At 32.6% G+C, this 16,265-nt stretch overlaps 1 protein-coding gene across 36 annotated transcripts in view; it reads right to left on the reverse strand.

The window, feature by feature from the left end:
- LOC149488327 (uncharacterized) overlaps window positions 1-16,265 on the reverse strand; it is a 302,595-nt gene that overhangs the window by 213,445 nt on the left and 72,885 nt on the right. Inside the window, exons 5-6 of one of the 36 annotated variants that reach the window (XM_089694985.1) lie at window positions 4,824-4,946; window positions 3,779-3,981 (exon numbers count right to left, since the gene is read on the reverse strand). The exons of 34 other annotated variants lie outside the window; for them this stretch is intronic. In XM_089694985.1, the coding sequence (XP_089551111.1) occupies window positions 3,794-3,981; window positions 4,824-4,946 (311 nt within the window). In that variant the 3' untranslated portion in view covers window positions 3,779-3,793. Of the gene's footprint in view, window positions 1-86; window positions 335-3,778; window positions 3,982-4,823; window positions 4,947-16,265 lie in introns of those variants that run through there. One more of the 36 variants, XM_089695025.1, reaches the window with a different exon arrangement.

The following is a 16,265-nucleotide window of genomic DNA, read 5'->3' on the forward strand; positions in this document are numbered from 1 at the left end:
TACTACCGGTGATGCTGGTGGTGTTTGTTGATGCTGCTCTACTAAAATGTCATGTAAACTGGAAACTGGTGAACTGGGAGGTGTGGTGGCCATGAGATTTTCTAAAGTTTTTTTTTGTTTTTGCGGTATTGCCGCTGTCGCAATTTCCAAATAATATTAGCATTACGCTTTTCTTTTGTAGTCAAGTCCTTAACCAGTCTTTTAGTTTTATGATACAGTTCTCTGTGCTTTCTTTTAGCCTCTTCGTATTTTTCTGGATTCTTTTTAAGTTTCTCTCTATATCTTTTCTGTTTTTCTCCCGCCGTTAACGCCATACTGCCATAGTACATGTAATCTGAAAGTAATTACGTGACTTAATACCTCACCATAAACATAAAACACATCACAATTTCATTTAATGTCTCAGGAGTTACCAAATTTGTCTCTAGAGTTACCATTTCAGTAACGCGGCATACAAGTAACTCAGTAGACATTTTTTAAGTAACACCCTATTAAATAAAATTGTCGCATCACATGGTAAATTTATCCTGACCATTTAAAATTTAAACCCCACAACCTTCGAAGTTAATTTGATTATTATTAAAATATTTACCTCTTTATCGAAATAATCCGGTCACTCCGTTGACACCGAATAAACACACGCGCACTCCTCAGATAGACGGTCGGCAACTGGCGGCGTTCGGCTCACGTCAAAGAGATGCCACCGCGCCGACAAAGACTTAAGGCGACACGGGATTCTATTCGCGACAGCTAGCGACATCTAGCGTATCTTTTCTAGTAGTTTTGGCAGGTAACTCAGCATACACATTGAAATGTAATAAATTAGGGACAGAACTTTTACACTTTTTAAAAATGTAATAGAATAAGATTGTTCCACTTTTTTTCAACATATAATAAACTTTATTTAATTATGCAATATTCACGGATAAGTATGAGCTATTCCATAGAATTTCTTTTCAGCATGCAGCAATAACTAACGTTATCTACTTCTCTCTGGGGACAGCTCCGTTTTACATGGGAGGCGAGAAATAGTATACAGAGTTACCATTTTTTTTTTCTGTAAATTTAATGCTTATTATCAAAATTGACTGTGCATTATAATCATTTAGGAATGTATCAACCTAAACGTAAATTATATTTTTTCTGTAATTTGAGACCTAAAGCAGCTGGGACATGGTAGTGTCGGTTAAAAAGTTGATTGACCCCACAATCAACGAAAAAATGGTTGTCTGTAAAGTCGGTTTACTGACGATAGTTGAACGTGATAACGTCAGATTGTGCTTCTTTGTCGTTCGTTCCGCGCTCTCGCTTGCACTTCAAGCCTTACATGGAACGCCTCAACGCCGCATGAGTCATGTTTTTTCGTGCGTGCAGCCGGCTTTATCGAATTAGAGCTAGCGCGCACGAGCAACTTTGTCTCCGCAACTATTTTGTCTCCGCAACTATTTTGTCTCTCCACCCATGGGCTAGTATGAAAGTGCGCGCACGTAGCGACGCAACTCCCCATACAATTGATGGGAGAGACAAAATAGTTGCGGAGACAAAGTTGCTCGTGCGCGCTAGCTCTTATAAGACGTTGTCACGTCAAAAAGTTCTAAGCACTGTTACTTGTTAGATACTATTTATTATGAATTAACAATTTATTTAACACAGGAAACGACAAAATTGTACAAAAACATTTAATGGTTATGATTATAATTGTATTTAGCAATCTCATTTGCGATTGTGAACATTTTGGCTCGGCAGCCTGAATTCTCCTTGATGCAGACCCATCTTACTTTATCTCCAATACTGCCGGTCGCTTTCCTGAATCTGTATATTCCTACTTGGATAACTGGGTTGCCCCTTTTGGATGTAGCAAAGATCGCACCTAAAACAACATTGTTATAGTAAATACTTCGTAGAATCCTTGGCGTTTTTAATAGAAGAAAGATATATTTTTTGGTATTAGATTTTCACAGAAGTTTTTGAACAGACTGTGTTACTATTACAATAGAATAGTTACAGAATCAGGAAAGGTTGAAGATAAAAATAGAAAGAAAAATCAAATTAATTACAATAAGGCTCATCTATATTTCCAGTTATTGTAACAATCTTTTACACCAATCAAGAAATAAAAATTCATCGTCCATATAAATGTTAACATTTTACTCGTATTCAGAAAAAAAACACAAAAAATTAAATAAAATTAATGGTTATGTGTACTGTTATATTTAGTTACGTCACCATTGAATGTAAAAACTTTTGCCCTGCAACCAACTCCATTCTTAATGCATAGCCATCTTACTCTAGGTTCTTTGCATCCACTAGCCTTTCTAAATCTATAATCGCCTATTTGTATAATTGGATTACCCATTTGGGATGTCGTGAATATCACTAAAACAATTGGTACATTATAGGTAAAAAACATAGGCACATAAACTAACATCTAAGTAAGTATTAACATAATTAATTTTCTCGTAGTTAATGTTTTTGATACAGAATATTTGAAGCTAATAATAATCAAAGTTAGTTTACAAATAGCAGTCTTCATTACAACGTCTTAAATAGTAAAAAATAATTTGGAAAATCCAAAAGTGCACGCCTCATAATTTTTTTTTAATAAATATTTATTAATTATTATTTTTGTTTATTTAATAACAATTAAACCACATCGAATCAGACCCTGAAAAATGAAAGGGTTCTATTCCTGAGCATACTCAAGCGTAAGAGAAAAAAAAAGACTCGATTAGTAAAGTATTTCGGTCGCTATCGTGTTAACAAGAAAAAGGATCCGCACATACAGACACACGGACGTCCAAGACAGAACTTTTTTAAACTGTTTTTTAACTAGTTTAAATAACAAAAATGACATCAAAAATATCATGAACGTTAAAAATAGTGTTTTTTCTTAATATGTGTGTGTATGTATTATCTTACAAGTGCAATGTATGATACATAAAGACATTTTAAGTTTGAAAAATCAGATGTTTTGCGCGAAGTGACAGTAGTACCCACCTCAACGCTTCGCTTATGAGGCGTGCAATAGTTTACTATTAACATTATTAACAACGCCTATAATGATGGAATACTCGGCAACGATGCGTATTTCCAAACTATACAAGGCCAGCACGCAACGGTGTGAAACTAATCACGTATAGTTTGAAAATAACTTTTTTACAAAGTTCTTCCAATATATACAACAGTAGTACGCAAATACTCCGTATACTTTGTAGTGAAGTAAGTAAGAATAGCGCTCCAAAACATACAGCGCCAGTACGCATGCGGACTAATCGTGTATATTTCGGAATAAGCGCGCCGTCTTTCCATTGCTCGCGTTTATATTACTGTATTGCTGTTTTGAAATCTATTATTACAATGCATACACGAATGTGGCGTACTGATCGTGTATAGTTTGCATCGTGGATGCTTGTGTCTTCGTTCCAGACTAAACTTAACGGCTTACTTGCAATTGACAATAGTGCTAAAAAAGACGGTTGCGAGGCGACGGAGCCCCGGGGCTCCTTTTTATGTACTTAAAACACGAACCTAACCTAACCCACACCCTTATCTGTTACCTATTTATTTGCCTGCTTACCTAATACTATTCTTATTCCATATTTTACTGAATCAATAATAATCAAGAAGAATAAAAGTAGATAGATATAGGCTGCGTACAATTCTTTGAATTCCTATATACTTACATATTTATTATTTCGTTTAAGCGTAAGTGGTGTTCTAAACATCCTAGTTTCTTCCAAATTAAGTACTAAACAGAAACGAAAACAAGAAACATATATTGATACAATAATCTTTAATGGTTATGAATACTGTTATATTTAGCTATTTCACCATCTATTGTTAGTATTTTTGCTCTGCAACCGAAATTCTCCTTAATACACACCCATCTTATTTTGGGTTCTCCAGATGAAGTTTTCCGTTTAAATCTATAATCACCTATTTGTATAAGTGGGTTACCTCGCAGAGATGTAGTGAATATCACTAAAACAAACGGTTATATTATAATAGGTTATAATAGGTTATATTGAAATCAATTCTCAAATTAATTCTCAAAAAAATAGTAAAATCATGGTTTGCAATAATAAGTATTAAATCATTTTGTAGTTTTTTATTCTTGTTTACTATTCCAATTTGTAGATACATACAAAATAACGATCAAAAATTATTACCAAAAATTCTACAAATAATGCAAATAATTATATAATACTAGGTTTCCGCCCGCGGCTTCGCCCGCGCAGTCAAAAGAAAAACCCGCATAGTTCCCGTTCCCGTGGGATTTCCGGGATTACGTCATTTTCCCGGGATAAAAAGTAGCCTATGTCCTTTCTCGGGTATCAAAATATCTCCATACCAAATTTCATGAAAATTGGTTCAGTAGTTTAGGCGCGATTGAGTAACAGACAGACAGACAGAGTTACTTTCGCATTTATAATATTAGTATGGATATACAATTAGAATTGTTTTCTAGCCGCATAAGGCGCATGTCTATCGTTTCTTTAAAATATATAAAAATACGTGTGGCACTCGAGGACTGCCGCGGTAAAGCTATTGCATAGCATCGCATCGCTGTGCCGGTTGGAAAATTCCGTAACGAAAAAACCTAACACCCCCCGTGTCAGGTATTTTCGTTACGGAATTTTTACATTCGGTCGCCGCGCCGCGCTCAGTCTGAGACAAAAGCTATGCAATAGCTTAATAACAGTGTTATTAAGACTAGTTTTTCATTAAATAGAAAATACATAGTATCGTTCAATATTAATGGTTATGATTACTGTTATATTTAGCGATCAGATTTTCTATAGTATAAACTTTGGCTCGGCAACCTGACTTTTCTTTAATGCAGACCCATCTTGTTTTTGGTCCGTGACAACCTGTCGCTTTACTGAACCTGTAATCGCCTATCTGTATGACTGGGTTGCCTCTCCGAGAGATACTGAAAATTGCACCTAAAACGACAATTTCGTTAATTAAAATCTTTGTAAATAATGAAGCAAATAAAATAATAATAAATATTTCAGGACAAATTTCACACACGGCACGATCTGATCCCATACTTTCTTTAGCTTGTGTTATGGAAACCTGATGGCTGATAAACATACATACTTATATAATTTTAAATAAATACTTATATAGATAATTAACACCCAGATACAGAGCAAACATCTATGTTCATCACACAAATATTTGCCCCGATCGGGAATCGAACCCACGACTCTCTGGCTTGGAAGGCAGGGCCACTACCAACTAAGCCAACCGGTCAGTAAGAAATCTTTAAATTATAGTTTTGTTTCCTAAATCTTAACAACTTAATAAATTACAACACAAATGTAGGTCTGATTCGTTTTCTTTATAGGATCTTTACATTTGAATACCTAGATGAAATCAAAATCAAATCAAATACATATTCAAATGTTTATTTCACTTTTTCGTTTTACTATATTTAGTAAAAGCATAATCACATTACCATGCATGAAACATCATTGTCCTGCAATGCCAAATTCTAAGAAAATAATTTACAAATTTCGAGCTAACAGTATAGTTGTCCCTTTCTTTTGTTCCGAATAGCATGAGATAGAGCTACATTCTATTATTGCTGCTTTACGAAAATGACTGAGAAACAGACCTTTATGGCTGGAGTCACAACTTCTGGATATGTTATATTTAGCTTGTAAATATGTATATATATAAATAATAGTGTTATGGTATTATATATGTCAAAAAGTGTCGAATAGACTATCAGCAAGTGTGAAACCGGCCTAGTCTCACATAAAAATATACATATTAATTGTGTACACATAAATCGTCACAATCTACATTTTTCAAATTGTTTTAATCATTTTAGATATCATTCCTTAAAACCCACCATGCGATTTTCTTCTTATTAAATTGCACGTTACTTATTCAATCAAATTATCTAGTGAGTCAGTTTATCCGCATCTCTGAGACCAGGGTTTCGATTTATAGAACGATTTTATAAAAGAATACTTTACTCTGAATAAGACTAAAAACATTGACTTATTTCGTACTTATTGGAAGCATTAAATTTACACAATGCTTACATGGTGCAAATATAAATATGACTGTATAAATGTAAAGCCGGTTGCAGAGGTTCACCGACCGTCAGTGCGTACGTCAGTCGCGCTTGTCATATGTATGGAAATTCATAAAACCGTTCATAGCTAGACCGACCATCAGTGTTGCCAATTTGGCATAATTTATGCTAAATTTAGCATATTTTTACATTATATAGCTTATTTTTTAGCATATAAAATATTATATAATAAAAGTTAAACCATATGAAACCAACTACAGTTTTGCTACCTTGCATACGTAAATTTAGTCGACATTTCATGGACATGCACAACTTCCACCTTGGAATTCTGGAATGAAGTAATGGATTATAAAGACGCAGCTGGTAATAACCCTTTTGCAGATTTATCACAGCTGGCAATATCATTATTATCACTACCACATTCCAACGCGGAAATAGAACGTGTTTTTAGCCAAATGAATGTCGTCAAAACTAAGCTTCGCAACCGTTTGTCGGTAAAAACTTTAAATGCCATTTTATACATAAGATTCGGCCTAAAGAGGGCAGGAAAATGCTGCTACTCTTACACAGTTCCGGATAATGTACTGCGCTCTATAGGCACCAAGGAAATATATAGTCTTGGCAATGAGGCTTCCACGTCTACGTCAACATTATCGGCTGCGGATGAAGACCAAGATATTAATATTTTATTTGATAATAACACACTCGAATAAGAGATGTTATTATTTATGATGTCATTATTTACATATGTGTAAATAAATGTGTTGGATAAATAAAATTTTAAGTAAAATGTCGTTTTATTTGACATTAAAAATTTTTAGCAAAATATTTAGCTTAATTATAAATCCTTTAGCAAAATTTTGGCAAAATTTTAACAGCCATTTAGCAAATTTTATTTTAGTCTTGCTGGCAACACTGCCGACCATACTCACGCGTATTTCCATACATATGACAATACAAAATGAGACAGTTTTTTTAGCAAATTACACAGAACTAGGCAAGGAAGATTTCACCCCATCACTATTATTAGATATATTTATCCATTACTATTCTATATTCATTCTTATATGATTATAATACTGTTTTAAAATATCAAACTTTATTTCTTATTTAATATAAGCTTTACTAGACAATTAAAAATACTAATAAATGCAATTAACGCTAATAGCATCAAAAAGAATGAAAAAGTGACTATATTACTCATAGATAATTATTTTGAACTTTAAAATATATGTCTAATATATTTGCGGTTTTCCTAAATCTACTAATATCACAAATACCTACAATTTACAGTAAAATACTTGATAATAATGTGGCTGTTTAGAATTACATCATACTTAAAATTATATTGTGTAAAAGCATTTTGAGTATTGCTAGTATTATGAAATACTACATTTAAAATATATTATATATCTTGCATTTATTTAAAGCAATTTATATACACCCAAATGCTACCCTTATTTTTAAATTTCTCAGAAAAAATATTCTTGATTATTTAAAAGAGCATAATAATTATAGTTATTGCTGACAACCAGAAAAATACAAAAAATATAATATTACATTAGTTACATAATTATGTATACAGGAAAAAAGACAACTTTATCGGTAACAGCGACTTAAATCGACAACCTGTGATTCAAATAAAAGACTATAAAATGATACTTTGAATAATAATAGTTACCATTTATAAATATTACTTCGTAGACAAACCATATAATCCGTTATCATAATAAAAAATATCTTAAAGATAGTTGTGACTGCACACATACACACACACAAACATATTTGACCAACAGATGAGCAGCATTTATCAAAATGCTACGATATAATAAATTTGCGAACGCCATTGGTCAGCGCCACCTCATCTCCAAAACAAAACATTCACCAAACATTCGAATTCAATCATTGAAAAACAATAAATAACTAGACTCACAATCAAGCTCAAAAAATGTCCAAAGCAAAACTCTACCTAGTACCTACACTATGAGGCAGAGTTATCTAATGACCGTACTCAATAGACTTTGAACATTACTGCAACGAAAAAAGGTGCAAATTTGCATGAAACGGATTGCCGAAAAAATGTTTAGTGTTACACAACGCTCGAACATTTTTGATCTTTTAATTTTTTGAGTCTTAACTGTTTATATTGAAAATATTCCATACAGCTGTCGCTGCTACATCCCAGATCACATGTGTGTGTGGAAGTTCTTCAGCTTGACTATGACGTTGTCCACGGTGGTGACGGTTGCCCGGCAACCGGCCTGGTTCTTCACGCAGGTCCACCGCACGTGGCTGCCTCTGCTGTAGCTCCACCTATTGTAGCGGTATTTGCCGACCACCATGACTGGGTTGCCGAAGCGGGTGGTCTCGAATCTCACTGTAAAGGAATAGCTTGTTAGTAAAGTAATATATCTTTAGGGGCGATTTTAATAAAAAAAAAATATTGAAACCAGAATTAATTGGTATGATATATTTGACAGAATTATAAATGGGTTCGGTTGTAAAAAAATACAATATTCGCAATAATAGCACAATATAATTGGGGTCCATTTTAATTATACATTGCTATAAATATTAATTGATGAATTAATACAATTTTATAACAAATAAAAACAGTGCTACTTCCATATGAGTTCAATTAATAGCTCCGAAACTCTAATATAGCATGCATTAAATTTTTGAAAACATTATTTGGTCCATAACTAGTGTTGTTGTACCTACAGTGAAGATCGTATGACAAATGCAGAAATGTCCAAGAACATTAGAATTTTTTAACTTAAACTTATCAATACTGACTACTTTTCATATTTTCGCTTACTTATTACTTAATTTTTCAGATTTATTACTTTTGAATAACTTCTTACCTCACTCACTCACTCTTTATTTCTACATTACTACTACGTATCCTACCGTACCCTAAAGCCCTAGCTACCATTTACATCCACGGCAAAATGTGGAGCTAATTTTGACTAATATTAAAAAATCTGTTCGTTTTATTTTAACAAGCAGCAGAACAATATTTTCAGTATTATACTGTGAAAGTAAAATTTGATCATGAGTAAGTTAAATACATGTGTCAACATACGGAAGCGATTACAGCGCTTCGTCTATCTGACTTCAGCAGCGTGGAATCTATATAATATTATATAAAACTCAAAGGTGACTGATATAGTGATCTATCAACGCACAGCCCAAACCACTGGACGTATCGGGCTGAAATTTGGTATGCAGGTAGGATGTCATAACGTAGGCGTCCCCTAAGAAAGGATTTTAGAAAATTCATCCCCTAAAGGGGTAAAATAAGGGATGAAAACTTATACCATGAAAATTTATCTTTTCCACGCAAGCGAAGCTGCGGGCAACAGCTAGTCTCCATACAAAAATACCAAGGGCGTAAGTGATTAGAATAAATCGTAATATGCATGTGGCAACATACTGTAACGATTGCAGCTCCTCGTCTATTGTACAATGCTGAACTCAAGCTACGGACGCGCCAAAGTCGCTCAATGATTATGATCATTCAAAACCTTTATAACCACATCATCTATCATCAGAACAGTTGCTTTGCATCCAAACTTCGCTCTAATACAGTTCCAACGGGACTTTGGCATCTTGCTCGAACTGTGTTTATTGTATCTATATTGGCCCATACAAAGCGCTTGACTGCCTCTATTTGTAGAATCGAAATATACTGAAAATTGTGCAAGAAGAACACATTTATAATTTCAAACACAATGAATAGAAGAACGCAAAAAAAGCAGTATTTCTATCTCCTGGTTACACTTAAGCGCATCACACACGGTGAAGATACTATAATATTTTATGTTAAGATTCTCTAATATAAAATATTACAGTATCTTAAGTATCTTTATGCTCTAAGATAATATATATTTTACATTATCTTCACCGTGTGTGATGCGCTTTATTTATTGACAAAAATATCAATACACAGATATAGTCAAAAATATATTTATTATGTATTTATTACAATTAAGCATTTTTACTAATTTTGTATGCAACCAAAGTAATAAAATTAATCCGTTTCCCTGATAATAAATCCGTTTTATTTACATAACTAATCATGAAAAATGTGCATTCATTCATGCATTCATGAACATTTAATATTTTCTAAATAAAATGCTAATGTACACTAAATAAAACAAACATTATTTAACATTACAAATTAAAAACATTAATTCAACAAAAAACTATTACTTTTTCTGGTTTAAGTGCTTATGGAACTACCCACGTCATCTACCCGATTAAAAATATAATGCTATGAAAAGTAAAGTTTTAATTCCCGGTAACGCGGTATAAGTTATAACGCATTTCATTAAAGAAACGAATCTTAAATGGCGGCGCTTATGCCCTCTCGCTTACGCACGGCCGTACGGCATGCAAAAAAATAGGGAAAAGTAAAATCACGTATTTGATTTTCCCTATAATAGTTTTTATCATAAATTTACAATGACAATTATGTATTTGCGATAGTAAATATCGTTTTATTGGAATTTGACAAAATATGTTCTTTGGGAAAAGTTGTTCAGTTTTATGGGCTCATTACAAGTATTATGGGGATTTTGTTGCATTCTGTACACGTTAATATAATAATTCATATAAATACACAAATACAATAACAAAAAAGATTGTCAATAAACAATTTGAAATAATTAATAAAATAATTAGCCATTATTTTATTTTATTTAAGTACATTATTTTTATTTTCTTTTTTACTGACCCTACCATAATATGTCAGTGGCAGCTTTGGCCGCCATTGAAGATTCGTTTCTTTAATGAAGCGCGTTATAATCATTTCAGCTTTACACATTCAATGCATTCAATCGTGCGTATGAGTGGTCATAGAAATGATCTCATCATCAAAGGTGACGACCTTCGCCCGACAGCCCATCGACTTCTTGGTGCACAGCCAGGTTATCTTACGGTCCCTCGCGCGGGTCCCGTGCACACCGTATCGGAATTTACCGATGCATAATATGCTCTTACCGTTTCTCGAGGGTACGAACGTAATTTCTGAAAATATAAATCTTTAAATTCCAATTTGTTTTAAGAGAATATAATATTCGTTCTTTAGTATATATATAAACAATATTGAAATGTGGCAGTGATAGATGCACCAGTTGCTTATAAAAGTAGTAAGTAATGTACATTATATTCTTTATACATCGCTATTGCATCAACTAACATAAAACTTGACAAAATTTATGGAAAGAAGAATATGTAAAAATTGTTATAAAGTAACTATTCCAATTAATAACATTTTCAGTCCTTCACGCCGGTCGCGGTGGGTTGATAAAATACGGGAAATTAAATAAAACAACTAAATTATTTAAACAATCAATATATTTAACATTTAGTATAAAACATTTTATTGAGATAACAAAACGCATTTATTCATTAATTTTCATAAGTCACAATTTGCTTTCGTTTAACTAAAAAACCGGACGGTGATAATAATACTCCAGACGTAATAAAAAAAATTATAAGTTTAACAAAATATCATTCTTATTCCTTCACTCTAATCATGAGTAACAGAACTAAATTGTAAGCACCCTTGCAAATCTGAGGTAACACGTACAAACATGTCACCTTCAATGATTATGATTCCTATCAGCTCTTATGATCCTATTGTTATATGTATAAGCTAGTGCCCTACACCCTTTAGGGTTCTTCGTACACCTCCATCTAAACTGTGGGCCAGCGCTGCGAACTTTATTGAACCTGTATGGGCCCATAATTATGACTTGCGTCCCGTTTTTGGATGTTGAAAACTTTGCTGGTACATCTGAAATAAATTCTATAAATATTCGTCAATAAGAAATATTACCATGCAGAAAGCCTGTTGTAGTATAAATATTTATTTGTTTCAGTCGGGTATCTCTCTTATGCTATCATCTGTATAAAATTATCAGCTATCAACCGATGTTCCTTAACCGTTTGAATAAATCTGAATCGTTAAATCGTTTTAGATTTTGTTTTTTTTTTTTTTTTAATTATTGTCTTCAGTCCTGTCATTTCATCTCTTTGATTGTCAAATAATAATGTATCTAAGTACTTGACTTCTACAGATTTTAAACAAGAAATATATGAAATTATAAAATATTTTTAGCTCAACAGTCAAAATATGGTTTTATTCATAAATTAAGAATTTTTCATCTCATTAATCTAACTGAATTATTTTTATCTGCTACTAAAATATTTATATTTTTAGTTTAAAGCCGTGGGATCCACTATCATCCATACTAATATTATAAATGCGAAAGTAATTCTGTCTGTCTGTCTGTTACTCAATCACGCCTAAACTACTGAACCAATTTGCATGAAATTTGGTATGGAGATATTTTGATACCCGAGAAAGGACATAGGCTACCTTTTATTGCGAAATATGTACCACGGGCGAAGCCGGGGCGGACCTCTAGTTACCTATATTTATAACAACTTACCTCTATTATTAAAAACTTCTTTCTAAACTTTCATATCTATTCAGTATGACAATAAAACGTCCATTATATTTTTATTATTTAATCCAAGACAGCAAAACTTACAAAATATTAAGCACATTTTCTCATAAAAAAATACATTCTGAATAATCTAGACCACATCATATTAAAAAAAAACATATAGTCATGTCCATATTTAACGAATCGGAATTTAAACACTAACAAATTAATAAGATATTCATTTATCAAATATCTATTGGCCTTCCTTCATACCATTTATTTAAGGCACTAAAGTATTCAAAAATATTAAAACTAAGAAAATACCAACATTAAGACGAGGCTCCCTAACATAATTTTTGACACTAAGAGCCGTAATTAAGACGTAATAAAGTTGAATATCGCGTGCGGTCTTTGATCGCGTTCGAGCTCGAAAAGTAAGTCTCAATTCTTATTTCGTTTATAACTAAAGTAATAATTGATCTAGAGAAAACATATCTTGGGATTCGATAGTAAACTCTATTTTCTTACTGTTAACATTTATTTTAGACATAAATTCCAAGTAAATCTTTAAAAAAATGTATTAATCCTTAAAAAAGGCATAATTTTTGAATAAAAAATGAATCGAGCGAAAATGTTACAATTACGTAACTGTCTTGTACATCGAAAGAAAAAGACCCATTAAATCATATACTAAAGTTCCATTTTGATTGTATGTGTGCCTGTTTCAGAATATTAATATAAAATTTAGGGAGCCTCCCCTTAATCGCGTGCCCATCGGGATACCGCTATACCCACGGTGGTAGCGGATACCACTCTTATCTGAATAGGCCTTTATAATATTAAAAAGTTTTTACTTTTTAGTACTAATTAAAAATTAAACATGGAATGAAATTGGTTTTTAAAGTTTACAACTTAAATTTGTCTATTCACTTGAGACTGGTAACTGATGGTCTTTTTGAAAGTCGTCGACTCTTAAACTACATTTTTTACGCATAGTCGATAGTCCAAACATAATATTATGAAAAGCTACTTTCAAAACTAAAAAAAAAATCTTTTCGTCTAATTTAAAACTTAAATATAATAATAACCCTCAAAAATTATAATATAGATTGTCATATACATTGAAAAGAAAACACTTCCTTATACATTATGATATTTGTTTTGGTAAGTTAATACCTATGCATATTTGATGCAATATGCATATTTGATAATTTCTGCCCTGTATTAATATTATTTATGTAAAGAACTTTATTGTAAAATATATTTATTATACAGGGTGTCCCAAAAAGTAGTGATGAACGCAAGTTGGGAGGTAGAGGACCTAGAGGGCTATCCGAATCACCCCCATGTTTGTTATGCGATTTTTCGTATTTTCGGAGTTATGACGTTTTTTTCAATTTTTCTGCTATCGCCGAGTACGATGATATTTTCACTCATGGTGACGTCAATTATTGCGGAATATGCTTGATTTTTTTTTTGTGCTAAGCTGAAAGATAGGCCAATTCAGTATGGTAACATTTACTATAGTTAGAACTTTGAATGGAATAAAAAAAGAATTAAATGCCAAGAAAGATAAAATTACTGAGTATGTTCACCACTTCAAGGGCCCGTAAAAAAATAATTTCACATAAAAAAAGTTTTCCATTTGGCTTTTAAAAACTTGCTCTATCTATCAGGTAGCTACCCTGAAAATTTCATTTTATTATTCAGAAGGCTTCAATAGAAAAATTTAAATCTAAATGAGGCAAGTGAAAAAATTGAATTTACATGATGATTAATAAAAACAAATTAAAACCAATAACAAGGTGTTGATTACCAGAAATTTTTAAAATGACCCTGCTGTTGCTCAGTGCAAGTGCGACATCACCGTAAAAAGTTGTCTTTTAAATGTCTGAATTCTCTTTTATCATTTTTAATGGTTTCTTCTGCTACTATGAATTTCGGGGTTATTTCGTCCAAATTATGGCAGTATCTCGTCTTTGTAGTGAAAAAAATTAATAGGGTTTATGTCCGGGGACCGTGGAGGCCAGGCTAAAGGGCAAAGATACCCTGAAAGATAGAATGGTCGTTGCAGCCTGCGCATGCGCCGGTGACGCCTGCCTTAAATACTGGCCTCCACGGTCCCTCGACCTAAACCCCATCGAATTGTTTCATTGGGGATACTAAAAAGACCTCGGCTACTTGAAAGAATGCCACAATTTGGACGAAATAACCCCGAAATTCATAGTAGCAGAAAAAAACCATTAAAAATGATAAAAGGGCATTCAGACATTTAAAAGACAACTTTTTAAGGTGATGTCGCACTTGCATTGAGCCACAGCTGGGTTATTTTAAAAATTTCTGGTAATTAAACACCTATTTAATAGTTTTAATGATCATCATGTTAATAAAATATTTGCACTTACCACATTAGATTTCAATTTTTCGATTGAAACCTTCTGAATAATAAAATGAAATTTTTAGGGTAGCTACCCAATAGATAGAGCAAGTTTTTAAAAGCCAAATGGAAAACTTTTTTCATGTGATTTTATTTTTTTATGGGCCCTTGAAGTTTTGAACATACTGGATAATTTTATCTTTCTTGACATTTAACTCTTTTTTTTTAATTCCATTTGAAGATTGAACGATAATAAATGTTACCATACTGAATTGACCTATCTTTCAGCTTAGCAAAAAAAAAATTAAGCATCTAGCGCAATAATTCACGTCACCATGAGTGAAAATATCATCGTACTCGGCGATAGCAGAAAAATTGAAAAAAACCTCATAACTCCGAAAATACGAAAAATCGCATAACAAACATGGGGGTGATTCGGATAGCCCTCTAGGTCCTCTACCTCCCAACTTGCGTTCATCACTACTTTTTGGGACACCCTGTATAATATTTACTATTTCTGTCTATAGCATAGCCTTGTGGTATAATTTGTACATTTATATTTCTATTCTTTATAAATTTATATTTATAAAGCATTTGAATGCCATAAAACCAAAAATATAAATTCAACATTTATATATGGTTAAACTCTATGGTTAAACTTTTATTTCCTCAACAGTTTAATCTCAAATGCAACGATATCATCATTCATTAATTATCATCTATTCTTTACTAATATTAAGTATTTTATTTTAAGAAATTCCGCTTGCGCATTGGTATGTACGACACTAATTTAATTCCTATAAAATATGAGTGACAATTCAACACAAAATGCAAAAAAATAATATGGAATGTACCTATATTTGACGGTAAATAATCATTTAATAAGATATATAGTTATCTTTAGTGACATTTAACTTAGGCTACTTAAGTTTACTTTAGTATATATTCCAAGGTAATTTTAAGGCCTTAGCATAGTAATACCTAAATAGTTTATAATTAATACTTTCATAAAAAATCTACTTGCCGATTGACGAACAAAAAAAAATATCCTCACATCAAAATCTAACCTAATTTGCCGCACATTATTGCGTTGTCTATTCTTATTTCGTCTGTGGTTTTGTCAATGGTTATGGTCGTATTTAGTCTGTACGATGACGTCATTGTCCGTTGTTATTTGCGCCTTGCAGCCCTTGCCGACCCGACAGCACTGCCACCGCATCCTCTTCGCGGAACTCTTACACTTATATACCAAATTAAATTTATACTGCCCAATGATTATCATGTTATTGCCTCTACGAGTTTTCCCGAACACCGGCACTGAAAAATAATATTAGTTATTTCTATTCATAAACTAGCGGTCCGCCCCGGCTTCGCCGTG

This window comes from Colias philodice, chromosome 5, assembly GCF_061535455.1.
Source record: "Colias philodice isolate Cphi_HAF_F1 chromosome 5, ilColPhil1 Martin Lab GWU primary, whole genome shotgun sequence".
Classification (NCBI taxonomy): domain Eukaryota; kingdom Metazoa; phylum Arthropoda; class Insecta; order Lepidoptera; family Pieridae; genus Colias; species Colias philodice.